Source organism: Molossus molossus, unplaced genomic scaffold, assembly GCF_014108415.1.
Source record: "Molossus molossus isolate mMolMol1 unplaced genomic scaffold, mMolMol1.p scaffold_m16_p_7, whole genome shotgun sequence".
NCBI classification, from domain to species: Eukaryota; Metazoa; Chordata; class Mammalia; order Chiroptera; family Molossidae; genus Molossus; species Molossus molossus.
The window spans coordinates 7138804-7153683 of NW_023425401.1; the positions used below are offsets into that span (position 1 = coordinate 7138804).

At 42.7% G+C, this 14880-nt stretch overlaps 1 protein-coding gene across 2 annotated transcripts in view; it reads right to left on the reverse strand.

Annotated features, from left to right (window-relative positions):
• Positions 1-14880, reverse strand: part of ANLN (anillin actin binding protein) — a 58360-nt gene that overhangs the window by 12919 nt on the left and 30561 nt on the right. The window contains exons 16-21 of one of the 2 annotated variants that reach the window (XM_036246993.1): positions 14323-14371; positions 14178-14234; positions 12290-12328; positions 12009-12030; positions 11022-11134; positions 9745-9798 (exon numbers count right to left, since the gene is read on the reverse strand). In XM_036246993.1, the coding sequence (XP_036102886.1) occupies positions 9745-9798; positions 11022-11134; positions 12009-12030; positions 12290-12328; positions 14178-14234; positions 14323-14371 (334 nt within the window). The remainder of the gene's footprint in view (positions 1-9744; positions 9799-11021; positions 11135-12008; positions 12031-12289; positions 12329-14177; positions 14235-14322; positions 14372-14880) is intronic. The other variant, XM_036246995.1, reaches the window with a different exon arrangement.

Sequence of the window (14880 nt, forward strand, 5' to 3'; positions counted from 1 at the left end):
TTTGCACCACGTGGTTTTGGTAAGTGGATCGATCCATTTGTTTCTTTGTGTCTTTGGCTCCGGAGCATTTGGTGAGGCTGTACAGGCGGGACGCCGCGCACTGTCTGCCTCTAATCAGAGTCAGGACGCTGACTTCTGATTTTGGAAGCCTAGGTGCTTCACTTTGAAGGTGTGTGTGTTCTGTGAGGGTGTGAGACTAGTCTCAGTGATTGTTCTTGTTTGTCTTCTGATTTCGTGTTCTTGTATGTTCAACCTCTCTTTCTGCTCTAACTGTTTCACTTTCAGGAGGGACGCCATGGACCAAGGACCATCCAGGAAACCGACCCCCCTTGAATGTCTGCTCTCTAACTTTTCCGATTTTCTCAAAAGGTCCTGTAATTATGGGAAGCCAGCAGACCCCGGCTTCCTGAGGACGCTATGTGAACTAGAGTGGCCAGCCTTTGGGGTGGAATGGCCCTCGGAGGGGAGTTTTGACCCTAACCTCCTCTTCGCCGTGCGTTCGGTTGTTTATAGGGTCCCTCACCCAGATCAACGGGTATATATAGATGTCTGGATTCACATAGTATTAGACAAGCCTCCCTATATAACAAAATGCGGAAGGGAGGAGCCCCAAAAGGGAATGAAAGCTAAGGTAGGAAAGCATACCATCATGATTGCAGCCCCAAAGGAGCGACCGCGGGGGCAACCAAGGAGAGCCAACCAGAACCCCCTGGGAAAGCACCCAAACCCAGGATATATCCGGTCCCCCCAGGGGATCCTGAGGAATCGCTCCTGGAAGTAATGACGCCCCCGCCCTATGCAGGAAACGCCTTGGGAGGGAAGGCGACGGCACCCTCAGCCGAGCCTCAGGCAAGAGCCCCAGGCCCGGCTGCCAATGCCAGACTTTTGAGTCCCTCACATACACGGGACGGCACCCCTTATCAACCGGCCCGGGAACCGGACACCTCAGTCCCAATGCTCCCATTACGAGAGGTGCCCGTTGCGCCCGGCACTATGGGCCCGGTGCGTATGATCTATGTCCCTTTTTCAACTAGCGATTTATATAATTGGAAACAACAAAACCCCCCTTTCTCGGAGCAACCACAAGCTCTGATAAGTTTATTGGAGTCTGTATTCCAGACCCACCAACCCACTTGGGACGATTGTCAACAGATTTTACAAACTTTGTTCACCTCAGAGGAGAGGGAGAGGATACGCGCTGAGGCAGTCAAGGCTGTGGTCGGGGATGATGCTGGCCCCGAGGGCTTAGATGATGAACTGCCTCAACGACCCCCAGAATGGGATCCAAACACTGGGGAGGGATGCAGAGGTTACGCACTTATCACCGAAACCTCCTCAGGGGTCTAAGGGGTGCTGCTAAGAAACCCACCAATTTAGCAAAAGTAGCAGCCACTATGCAAGGGAAGGACGAATCTCCCACGGCCTTTTTAGAAAGATTATTAGAGGCCTACAGAACTTATACCCCCTTAGACCCGGATGCAGATGGGAATAGACGGATGGTCAACATGGCCTTCGTCTCACAGTCAACCCCAGACATCAGAAAAAAACTGCAGAAATTAGAAGGCTTTGAGGGAAAAAATAGAAATAAGTTACTTGAAATAGCTCAGAAAGTTTTTCAGAACTGGGAGGATCCCATTAAGAAGCAAACTAGGCAACTGTCTCAAATCTTGCTGGCAACCCCTAACAAGGGACCACTAGCCACCTATAAGGGAATAAAGAACCATCTAAAGATAGACCCCAACTTAAGAAAAATCAATGCGCCTTCTGCAAGGCTATGGGACGCTGGAAGAAAGATTGCCCCAAGCTAATGGCAAGAAAAGCACAAGAAACCCCTGCACGCTTACTCCTAGAGACTGAGGAAGATTAGGGGGGTCAGGGTTCCATCAATTTAGGCCCCCAGGAACCCATGTTAACCCTGACGGTCGAGGGAAAACAAACTGACTTCCTTGTCGACACGGGGGCCACCTATTCGGTCCTGCAGCAGGCCTCTGGAAAGCTCTTCTCCCAAAAGACATCGATTATAGGGGCAACAGGAAAGCCAAAAGCATACCCATGGACTAAAGCCAGAATCACTGATCTTGGGAAGGGCACTATCACTCACTCCTTCCTTGTAATGCCCGACTGCCCCTACCCATTGCTTGGCAGAGACCTGCTGCGAAAGCTGAAAGCAACTATAACTTTTCAAGACAATAGCACAACTCTAAGCTTAGGGAACCAACAACCTTCCACTATCATGGTTACAGTACCCCTCTCTGAGGAATATCTCCTTCAAGAGGAAATGTCACCTCCCACTGGGGAAAGTAACTCACAGGATGTCTTGACTAAATTAGCCATACAGATCCCTGAAGTTTGGGCTGAAACAAACCCACCGGGGCTAGCCTCTCACCAGCCCCCTATCATTGTGCAATTGGCCAGCACTGCTACTCCCATTCAAGTCAGACAATACCCAATTCCCCAAAAGGCCAAGGAAGGGATTGCCAAACATATTAAGAGGCTGAGAGATGCAGGCATTTTAATTCCGTGTCAGTCCCCCTGGAACACCCCATTGTTGCCCGTGAAGAAACCGGGAACGGAAGATTATAGGCCAGTTCAGGATTTGCGGGAGGTAAACAAAAGGGTTGAATCTATCCACCCTACTGTGCCTAACCCATATACCCTCCTGAGTCTTTTACCTCCAGACAAGGTTTACTACTCAGTCCTGCACCTCAAAGATGCCTTCTTCACCCTGCCGCTTGCTGCGAAGAGCCAACCCGTCTTTGCCTTTGAATGGACAGACCCCGAAGGGGGTTTCTCAGGCCAGCTTACCTGGACCAGACTCCCTCAGGGCTTCAAGAACTCTCCCACCATTTTTGACGAAGCCCTGAGCCGGGACCTCCTCAACTTCCGAGACAGCCACCCACAGCTTGACCCTGTTGCTGCAGGCTGGCCGTCCTGCATGAGAGCAATAGCTGCAACCGCTCTCCTTGTCAAGGAGGCGCAGAAGCTGACCTTAGGCCAGGACCTCCAAATCATTGGAGGCCACACCACTGAAGCCTTACTCAGGTCTCCTCCTGACAGATGGATTTCCAACGCTCGCCTCACTCAATATCAGGTACTATTATTGAACCCACCACAGGTTACCTTCTCCAAGTCTACTGCCCTCAACCCGGCCACCTTACTCCCCGACGGGAATCGAGGAGAACTGCTCCGCGGTTGCCACTCGTTACTAGACTCCATAGAGAGAACCAGACCGGACCTCAAAAACGAGCAAATAGCCACCTCTGACTATGACCTCTATACTGATGGCAGCAGTTTCATCAAGGATGGAACTCGGTATGCTGGGGCAGCAGTAGTCACCAACTTACAGGTAATCTGGGCTCAGGCCTTGCCCCACAGAACTTCTGCACAGAAAGCAGAACTGATTGCCCTGACACAGGCACTCAACTGGGCAAAAGGCAAGAGGGTCAACATCTACACTGACAGCCGCTATGCCTTTGCAACTGCTCATGTGCATGGAGCCCTATACCGAGAAAGGGGGCTCCTCACATCAGCTGGGAAAGAAATTAAAAATAGAGAAGAAATACTCAATCTCTTAGCAGCCACCTGGCAACCTAAGGCTGTGGCCATTGTTCACTGCAGAGGGCACGAAACCAAGCCTAGTCAGACAAAAGAAGGAAATGACCTAGCAGACCGGACTGCTAAACAAATTGCCCTAACTGAGGTAAAACCTATAGAAATCCTCCCTGCTCTTCCCCTTCGGGAATTGCCCTCCTCGCCATCCTACAATGAAGAGGAGCTCCACCTGGGAAGGAAGTTAAATTGTTCAACAGAAAAGGGGAACTGGCATCAGCTCCCCGATGGAAGACTACTTCTCCCCAAACCTTGGGAATTGCTCTCATTAGAGATCTCCACTACAGTACTCACCTAGGCACATCAAAATTAATCTCTCTAGTCAGTGGACACTTCTATATTCCAGATCTCAAGACTATAGCCATTTCGGAGGTTACCCGATGTTCTGCCAGTGCACAGGTAAATCCAGGGCCTCCCAGACCCCATGGACTTGGGGTCTGAATCAGAGGGCATGAACCAGGTGAGCATTGGGAACTTGATTTTACTGAGATCTCAACCAGCAAATTTGGATTTAAGTACTTACTAGTTTTTGTTGACACCTACTCAGGATGGACTGAGGCTTTTGCCACAAGGCACGAGACTGCTAACGTAGTTGCCAGACATCTCCTAACTGGGATCATTCCTAGATTTGGCCTGCCCTTAGTACTGGGGTCAGATAATGGGCCGGCTTTCATAGCCAAAATTTCCAAATTAATAGCAGAAGCTCTCAGAATAGGCTGGAAATTACATTGTGCCTATAGACCCCAAAGCTCAGGTGAGATAGAGAGAATGAATAGAACTCTTAAGGAGACTCTTACCAAACTTAAGATTGAAACCGGTGATAATTGGGTAAACCTCTTGCCATTTGCTCTGTTGTGCGCCCGATGCACCCCATATCTCAAGAAACTCAGCCTGGCTCACTGGAAAAACATGGGGGTTGAGACTATATCTCGCTGGATATGACATTGGTACTTTATTAACACCCACAGAGTCTCTAGAGAGCCGGAATAGGGCACCAGCTCCAGCTTTTGGGCCTCCTCAGGTGCCAATGCCACACCCCCTCAATTCCTTTAGCAGCTCGCTTCTAACCATGTTAGATTCTGTTTTCTCCCTCTTAAATAGTTCTCAACCTAATACCAGTGAAGACTGCTGGCTCTGTGTAGATCCAGCACCACCCTACTATGTTGGTATTGGGGCAAATGCCACGGGTACTCTAGCCCCCATGAACCAAACTTTTAGTGACTCCGACTCACCTGGGGAAGGAACCCTTGCCAACTGTGCCCGAGCCGGCAAGCTCACCCTAGGAGATCTTCAAGGACAGGGGACCTGCTTCATCCTTGGAAACCTCAACCTCCAAACTTCGCCATACAAGGACAACTGCCTGACCAACACCTCTCTGCGAGCCGAAGGCTCAACCCCATGGACTCTGATTGCACCTAGCGGGACTTGGTTTGCATGCTTATCAGGTATCCACCGTTGCATTAGCCCCGGGAACCATTCAGATCTTTGTGTTGTTATCTATATAGTTCCCCAGGTATACCTATATGCAGGGCCCACAGGTGCAGCCCATTTTCTAGCCTCAGACTATCATACTAGACTCCAGAAACGTGTTCCCATTCTGATCCCTGTACTGGTTACCCTGGGTATTGCCGGCTCCACTGCCCTAGGGGCGGCAGCCCTCATTAAGAATGACCTTGCCCTTCGTGAGCTGTCAGCCACGTTTTCCCGCGATGTTGAATTACTCCAGACCCAAGTCAAATACCTTGAAAAACAGGTTGACTCCCTAGCCGAAGTGGCCCTCCAAAATCGCAGAGGTCTAGATCTGCTCTTCCTCAAACAGGGAGGCCTCTGTGCTGCCCTAGGAGAGACCTGTTGTTTCTATGCTAACCACTCAGGTATCATCAGACAATCTATGCAAGAGCTGCAAAAGCGATTACGAGATAGAGAGAGAGAAGAACATACCTCTACCTCATGGTATGAGAGTATGTTCAATTGGTCTCCCTGGCTGACCACCCTCCTCACAGCTCTAGTGGGTCCGCTCCTCCTCTTATTCATAGCCTTAGCCTGCGGACCTATCATCCTTAACAGAATCACTGCATTTGTCAAGGAGCGGGTCCAATCAATTAAGCCTATGGTACTAGCCCAACAGCAATATTACCAACGCTTACCCCTAATCCATGACTAATATAAATCAAGGATTTGATTAATTCACCAGAAGAAGTGGGGAATGTTATAACTCAGTGCCATTGACCCAAACTCCCAGAGGCTGTCATGACAACCAAAGGGGTTGTCAGTTTACTCATTTACTGAAGAACATTCTTCACTAGCTAATCCCTAAGTAAACACTAACCCTTGAGGAATCCTGGGGTCGGCGCCAGGGATGATCTATTGAAAACATCTTGACCTTTGAGATGTCTGGGAAACTGAGTAACAGGTAATTAACTAACTGCTAAATTCCGCTTCTGTAACATGCTTGCTTACACGTAGCAACCCCCCTCACAAAATCCTATAAAAAGGAGCCATTTTAGCTCTCCGCCGCCGCAGTTACTCCTGTGTGGGACACACTGCAGGCCTGCGGACTTAGCTCAATAAACTCCTTTTGTTAAACCCCATCTCGGCGTCTGAGTTTGGTCGATCTCCTGGGTTACAACACTCCAATTAAAAGACAAAAGACTGTAAGATCAAATAACAAAATATGACCATAAATTATGTTTATACACAAATTTGACATAAATGGGCACAGACGTGTTGAAAATAAAGAGTGAAAAAATACATAATATACAAACATTAATCACAAGAAAGCTGTTGGAGCTATTGAACAAATAGACTTTAAGATAAAGATTATCAGAGATAAAATGAACAATTCATCAAGAATAATCTTAAGTGTCCACACACGTAACAGCATAGCTTTAAAATATAGGAAGCATAAATTGACCAAACAAAAATTGAGTGCCTAAATTGAGACTATGTTGGTCTTACTAGTTGGAATTTTGGGAGACTGATTTTTTTTTTCAAAATAAAATCATGTTGTCTATATAGCATTGAAAACATTCACACAATAGAGTATAAAGATGTCGTAATATAAAGTTGGTACCTGAAACCTATATAATGTTATTAACCAATGTTACCCCAACAAATTTAATAAAGTCTTTAAAAAAAACATTCACATAAATATTTTTAAATCTATTGTTATCAACATATTACTAGTGAAGACACCTCATGTCCAAAGTATCTTAAACTATAAAAGCTACCTAAGTATATGGAATAATTTTTAAAGATTTCAAATTTAAAGATTAAAACAGCCCAGCTGGTATGTCTCAGTGGTTGAGCATCGACCCATACACCCAGAGGCCACCAGTTCAATTCCTAGTCAGGGCACATGCCCACATTGTAGGCCAGGTCCCCAGTGGGGGCATGCAGGAGGGGGCCAACTGATGTTCTCTCTCATCAAAGTTTCTATCTCTCTCTCCCTCTCCCTTATTCTCTAAAATCAATAAAGAAAAAAAAAGGTTACAACAAACACAAATTCAATTGGAGAGGTTGAGCCATTAGAGTAAAAATGGTAACGTGCACATATTTAAAATACTGACTTCTGGGTCAGGAAAGAATGATGTTCTTGTCTGTCATTCCTGCTGTCCAGTGAAAAAGAATGATCTCCCAGTTGGAACAATCTTAGTTCAGTCTAAATGTTAAAGTTTTTACTGCAAAGTTAGTTTCCAACAATTTAACCTTCTCTTGGACAAAAATGATAGATTTCAATGGATTACATTCCATTAGACAAAACTTGAAGTTTCTGAATTTAAAAGGGATCACAATGTAGGATCAAAACATCACATGTCTTGTTGCATCGTTAGGAATTCCCTTGCCTTTTCTTTTCCATGTAGTCAGTTTTAAGTGCCTCAGGCTCTCAATGCTGCTGATAAAAAGAATTTCAGAAAGATAAAAAGAGAATGTTCCTTCTTACTCTACAGCTGTGAAAGTACACAAAATTCTTGGTTAGAAGCTTGTCCTAATAAAGTAAATTGAGAGTATTCACAAAAGAGTTGATGTTCCTACCCTCTGCTGAGTTTGGAGAGGTGGGAAATGTATGATCCATCCTATTCTGTTTTCTGTTTAACAACAGGGTCTTTTTTAAGATACCTGCACCTCAAAGATTATTGTCAAGCACTTAAAATGTAACCTATAACCAAGGTAACCGTGTAATAATTTATACACTGGGATATTTCTGACAGAGAACAGGACACTGTTAATAGTTATGCCGGGCAAAAGGTACAAACCAGAATACCCTGGTGCGCATCAGAACGCCTCAGCACTCTTCCTATCACCTCAAAATTCCACAGCACTGATTGTTTGCCTTCATGCTATATAAATCATCAACTCTATTTCCTGGAAAGTACCTATGAGGTTTCGTTAAGTCAGAAGATGAGCTGTGAGATGTCCTTCTCACTTTATCCATAAATGTATGATAAAACCTATGACTATTAAAAAACAAACAAAAAACCTGACCATTTTGGATTCTCTATTCAAAGAAAAAAATGAATTTGAGAGTCTGTGACTCATTGAGATTCATAACTTAAATCTCAGGATGTCAGACTTTACACCAGATATCTATAACCTCACATAAGAAGGCAACCTCCTGTTAGTGGGGTCCTAAATCTGTACAGCAGTCTGTCTGGATTAACTTCAAAAGTATCCATTCTGAAAGGATCTCAGAGATAATTGTTGTAGTACTGGTCAAGGCACCAGGAAAATAGCCAACACTCCCTTGTATGAACAGTATCTGGTAAGATATGGGACACTTGTTTACTCTCTCACAGTTCATTAAATACAATTATTATATGAGCATAGGACTTCCTTTTTTTTCCCATCAATTTAAAGAACATCTAAATTTAACTATTTTAAATATTCTTTGATATTAACTACAAGCTACTGGAACAAACACTTGCTTCTTCCTGGCACTCACAAAAGCACACTTGGGACACATGTGACATCAAAACTATATTGTATTTGAATAAGAAAAAATATTAGACACAACCAATTAAATTAAATAATTTTGCACTCAAACACATGGTTGGCTATTTAGGTTATACATTAAAAGAATTAGCCCTGGCCGGTTTGGCTCAGTGGTTAGAGCGTCAGCCTGCAGTCCAGAGAGACCTGGGTTCGATTTCCGCTAAGGGCGTGTACATCGGTTGCGGTTTGTCCCCGGCCCTGGTTGGGTCGTGCAGGTGGCAGCCACTCGATGTGACCCTTTCACGTTGATGTTTTTCTCTCTCTCTCTTCCTCTCTCTCCCTCCTGCTCTCTCTGAATAGAAAGTGCAGAAATGTCCTCAGGTGAGGATTAAAAAAAAAAATTATTATGAGAATAAAAATATTTTAATTTGTGGTATTTTAAATTAAAATGACAAAGAAATTTTCAAAAAAGTAATCATTCTATATTTAAAATATCATTAAAATCCCTTTCATTTGATAGATTAATGAACTCTCTACAGATGCAGGGCCTGGCTTTGTGAGAGACGACAGTAAGGAATACAGTTCACAGAACCCCAGTTCTTATTTTTATCTAATCTGCAAATCTTGTTTTGACAATAATAATACTGTCCAGCATTTTATAAATTAGTATTTCTATATATCCACAAAATGCCTGCACTTGATCTTCACAAGGATATTAAAAATTGTTTTGAAAATCTAAAATATGATTACATTTAGCATGATTTTAGTGTTAAATGCATTTGAATTTTAAAATTACAAATAAAGCATCATCTACATAGCAATATGCCTATTAGCCAATCATGACCAGTAGCTCTTTCTGTACATGGGGGATAAACCATATTGAATAAATTTTAGTTTTAGACTTAGTTAGTAATTTGGTATTTCAGTACCAAGAAAATCAACGTTGAAGTGACTACAGAATCTGAAAGAATTAAAACCTGAAAAAAAGAATGTAGGAGAAAAGCCAGCACCAAGCATGCATGAAAAAACAGAGAAGTAAACACGCCCACTGCCAGAGACCAAAGAAAGAATAATGTTTATAATGTTCTTACTTATCCAAAATACCAAGAAGATACAGACGTGGTTAGTGAACAAATACAGAGGCCAAAAATTAACGATTGGTTTTTAAGCTTGTTAGTTTCAAGCAAAGAAAAAAATGGCAACCTTTTCCTGGAACAAATAGCCCAGTAGCTCTCGCTCTTTTACATCATAATTTATCTAAAACAAAAAAAATAAAAGACAAAGAGAAAAAATGACCCAGGAGCACTCAATTTGTTAAACTAAATGAATTACTAAATAAAAAGGTGCAAAAATCTTTTAAGTTAACATGTTAAAAAATACGCTTATGCATTAACAATAAATAAAATTTCGAATATAGGCTGGTTTCTGCCTATCAACTGGAGGAAAGGGTCTCGTGGAAATGCAGAGCTATGAGAAGGGAAGACTTTGCTCAAAGAGGAAATTCCCAGCAGGGCTCCTGACTGTTAATACTTCACGTTTACATTCTGACTACAAAAATATCTTACAGTATTTAAAAATGCCTCTGTATTATAAAGCAGAGGTCAACCCAAGAACTAAAGTTTGCCTCTAGTTCTCTCACTCCTTAAAATGGTCTCGTTAGTTATTAGAAGTTTAGTCCTATTACATTTGGGGAAAAGCACTCAGATATTACGCAGGTCTGAATGCTGGAGCTTTACACTGGGGAGGAGTGTGCGCGAAGGAAAGTCCTTAAACTCATGGGTACTTTTCTAGAAAATTAACCTCTTTCCCTATCTTGTCAAAACTAAATCTGTAAAATACTACTCATTTCAAAATATCAGTTCAAGTGGGCAAGTGACTGTTTAAAACCGTAAGCTTAACATCTACGTGCAAGAAGTAATACTTCCAGTTAACAAAAATAATCATGGGGCTGGGGGGTTAGATAGAGGCAGGAGAGGGTCTAGCGGGGGCGGGGGGAAGGAGAAACATCTGTAACAAAAACAAATTAATGGAGAAAAAAATAATCAAGGGGATGTACAGTTCAGCACAGGGAATGTAGCTAATATTATTGTAGTAACTATGTATGGCCTCAGACAGTACTGGGCTTATTGGGGGGATCACTTCGTAAGGTATATAAATGTCTAATCACTATGCTGGACACCTGAAACTAATAAAACATTGTCTATCAACTATAATTGAAAAATAAATTTTTAAAAAGTAATACTTTAGTCAGAACTGACATTTAGAACAAATCAGCAGTACTTTGAGGATTTAACTGTTAAGATACAAGGGAGAAATATTTCCAACATCAAAAGATAGATCATGTAGGTACACCAATGCCTAATTAAAATGTACAATTCTAAGAACATACATTTTCAGTCAAAGATTTTAAATACTTGAAAGTACTGGGGCATTTCCATTGATTTAATTTTCCTAAAAATAAATAAATGAATTTGGATTACCTTTTCCAGAGCAAATTTAGTATTTCCGACCGAAGATAACGACAGCATGTAGGATCCAACAAGGATAAAGTTGCTGGTACGCACGGCATTGAGGCCGCCTGGACTAGCCATAACTAAAGGAAAAGGAACTGAGGTTAGTTCGGAGCGACTTCTGTAAGTGTAAATAACAATTCCTCACCTCACCCTCACAGAATGAAATTAAACTGCCACAGAGAAAACTGCCTCATTTTCTTCCATCTCTAAATACAGAGGGAAACCATCTAATTTGCTAATGAAAACAATCTGTTACGTATTTTATATTTAACTACAGTAAAGTATAGGCACCTTTGAACATCTGGGACAGATCGGTTTTTAAAGGTAAAGAACCTCAAAATGTGTGCATAAAATACAATTTTCTTAATTGATAAGAGGTAAGACCACATTGCTATAGTCTAGGGAGACACACTGAGCAGCAGACTACACTGCATGGTGCTTCTTAGTTACTCTTGCACCAAGAAGAAACCAAAAGCCAAAGGAGGTGCGTGAAACCAACTCAGTCCTAATCTCCACTGGGAAACAGGCTTAAGCCATTCTAGAAAAGGCCTTCCCTGGCGTACTGGTACCCCAGTTCCCACTGCACTGGAAAGATGCTTTCCCGACGTGATACCACGCCAGTCATGACCAGCAGTTAAAAGAAGTCAACTCCACAGTGGTGAGGGCACAAAACAATCTACGGGACAGTTCGAGAGGGTGAAGTAGTGCCCCCGCGCAGTGGTCAAGCGGCCAGGTGTCGTGGTACTGCCTGCTGGCACCTGAACGATGTGATGACCAGTGGCATCTGACAGCAGCAAGTGGACAGCATGCTAACGTGGCAGTAATGTTACATGTTCCTGAAAACCACCTTCCAAAGGAGACTGCAAACCCTCATAAATCGAGACAGCTCTGCATGAAAGGACACTGCTTGCCTCTTTTCCTCACTCTGTTTCCAAGAGTTTAAGATCCACTCACCTGAAGAATGAAGGGCGCTTTTCTAAAACAGGGTGTGAAGAAGAAACAAGTTATTTTCTTTATCAGATACAAGGATTTGAATATTAAATACAAAACCTTTCAACACTGCAAGAACTACATTTCAGAAAATATTATTTTTTTATGTAAATATCAGAGATTCCCCCCCATTGGTGTATTTTAAAGACTTCCAAAGTGCTAAGGATTTAGAAATGGTTAAACAATTTGCAAAATGTGTAACAAGATTTCACAGGGAAGCTCAATTTTTAAAAAATTCTACTTACTGTGGTAATAGATGTGAGAAGTCGCTTTGGAGTAATAGCCTAAAAGAAAAGACACCTTAGTATATTTCCTATTAAACACTGGAGCTTAAAAATAATCAACCTTGCCCTGGCCGGTTTGGCTCAGCGGTTAGAGCGTCGGCCTGCGGTCCGGAGAGACCCGGGTTCGGTTCCCGCTAAGGGCACGTACTTCGGTTGCAGTTTGTCCCCGGCCCTGGTTGGTCGTGCGGGTGGCAGCCACTCGATGTGTCCCTTCATGTCGATGTTTCTCTCTCTCTCTCCTTCCTCTCTCTCCCTCCCACTCTATCTGTACAAAAAATGGAAAATATCCTAGGGTGAGGATAAAAAAAAAAATAAATAAAAATAAAAAAAAAAAATCAACCTTGAGACACTCCCACATAGAAAAAAATTCTTAAATATGAATATACCATACTTGAGTCTTTTATTAAGACATTACCCGCCCTGGCCGGTTTGGCTCAGCGGTTAGAGCGTCAGCCTGCGGTCCTGAGAGACCCAGGTTCGGTTCCCGCTAAGGGCGCGTACCTCGGTTGCAGTTTGTCCCCAGCCCTGGTGGGTCGTGCGGGTGGCAGCCGCTTGGTGTGTTCCTTTCACATCGATGTTTCTCTCTCTCTCTCTGTTCCTCTCTCTCCCTCCCACTCTACCTGAACGAAAAATGGAAAAATGTCCTCTCCTCGGGTGAGGATAAAAAAAACAATAAAGTTTCCAGGGCCGTGCACGGTGGGAAGGGAAACGGTAGTGCCCATCAGTAGACGAATGGATCAAAAAGCTGTGGTACATATACACAATGGAGTACTACGCAGCGGTAAGAAAGATCTCTTATCCTTTGAGACTACATGGAGGGACCTGGAAAGTATCATCCTAAGTGAAACAAGCCAAACAGAGAAAGACAAATTTCATATGATCTCACTGATTTGTGGAATATAATGAACATAACAGTTTGAGGACAATCCCCTAAGGAGTGGGGAGGTGGGAGAGGGATGAACCACAGAACTTATATGCATGTATGCATGAACAGTGGACATGGACAACAATATGGGGAAGGGCCAGGGAGGGAAGGGGGAGGGGGGGAATCAGTGGGGGAAAAAAGGAGAATCATCTGTAACAAAAATTAATCAGTAAAAAAAAAAAAAGACATTACCCATACTGTCATTCTTGCTTGTTAAAGCTACACAAAATTCTTTTAAATGATGACATGTAAAAGAATAACAGAGCCAAGACTAGGAAGGATGAGGGTCAAGCCAGAGGTTCCATTCCCACGCCTGCAGTGACCATACCATTCCCAAGAGCTGGTGTAGGGCCTTAGTGAGATCCGAGTTCCAGGGAAACGTGTGACCAAGTTGAAAGAGGTAATAAAAGTAAGCTGTCGCCCTGGCCGGTTTGGCTCAGCGGTTAGGCGTTGGACCGCGGACCACAGAGACCTGGGTTTGGTTCCCGCTAAGGGCACGTACCTCGGTTGCAGTTTGGCCCTGGCCCTGGTTGGGGTCGTGTGGGTGGCAACCACTCGATGTGTCTCTCTCACATTGATGTTTCTCTCTCTTTCTCTTCCTCCCTCTCTCCCACTCTATCTGAAGATAAAATACAAAAATGTCCTTAGGTGAGATAAAAAAAAAAAACTTAAATAAAAGTAAGCTGTCAGGTAAATATAGAGAAAACAGAAGTATCTAGACTGAGTGCATGAGGATCATGACCACTCACTGGAAGTTTACTTTCAGTATTCAGACCTATTAAATGCAGTAACTGAAATCTGGGGCATAAAAATGATCCAAAAACTTGACTATCATTTAAAATTGTACATAAAAATTGTACATAAATTGAAACTGGTATGGTAGCTATGATTTCTGATATTTTACCGGGTTTCATTCATCCTCACCTTGGATTTATGTGCCTTTTTCTTCTTATCAGCCACTGAGGGGTCTTTCTTTTGCACCTATACATAAATTCAAAGTATAATTAGCTTAAATCTGATATCTTTAAGAAAAATATACTAGTTATTTTAGAAAGCTTTAACTACTTACCAAGCTGTAAACTTCAATACCGATTTCAAAGTCATTGGACACATCTTCCCTGAAAATTCAAAGCATTAAAACTGTAAAAAAAAAAAACCAAGTTCTGTCCCAAGAGGATACCACCAATGCTGTTACAAGACTGACAGCAAAGGAATTCATTGTTCCAGCTAAAGACAATAGCTCTAACCCACATATGAATATAACAATTGGTAGGAACAGTCTATTTTTTCCTATAATACAAGTCAAATCTTTTCTTCAGTATTTTACAACTCGAGATCTTCAATAATGAAAGAAATTTTTTTCAAACTGAATTTTGATTCTAGTTTCAAAATAAACCTGTGACACTAAATATGTCTTTTCACTGAGACTGAATATTAAGTACATTATGAGATTCAAAGTATATATAGAAAAATATGATCACTATTACACACATACATATTTCAAAACACTTCAAAACATTAAATACCTATAGTCACATGGAAGCAATGTGCTACGCCATGGAAGAAAATGTCAGAAACAGAGAAAAGTTAAGCCAATAAAAGGAAAACAGAGTTCTTTGTCCATATA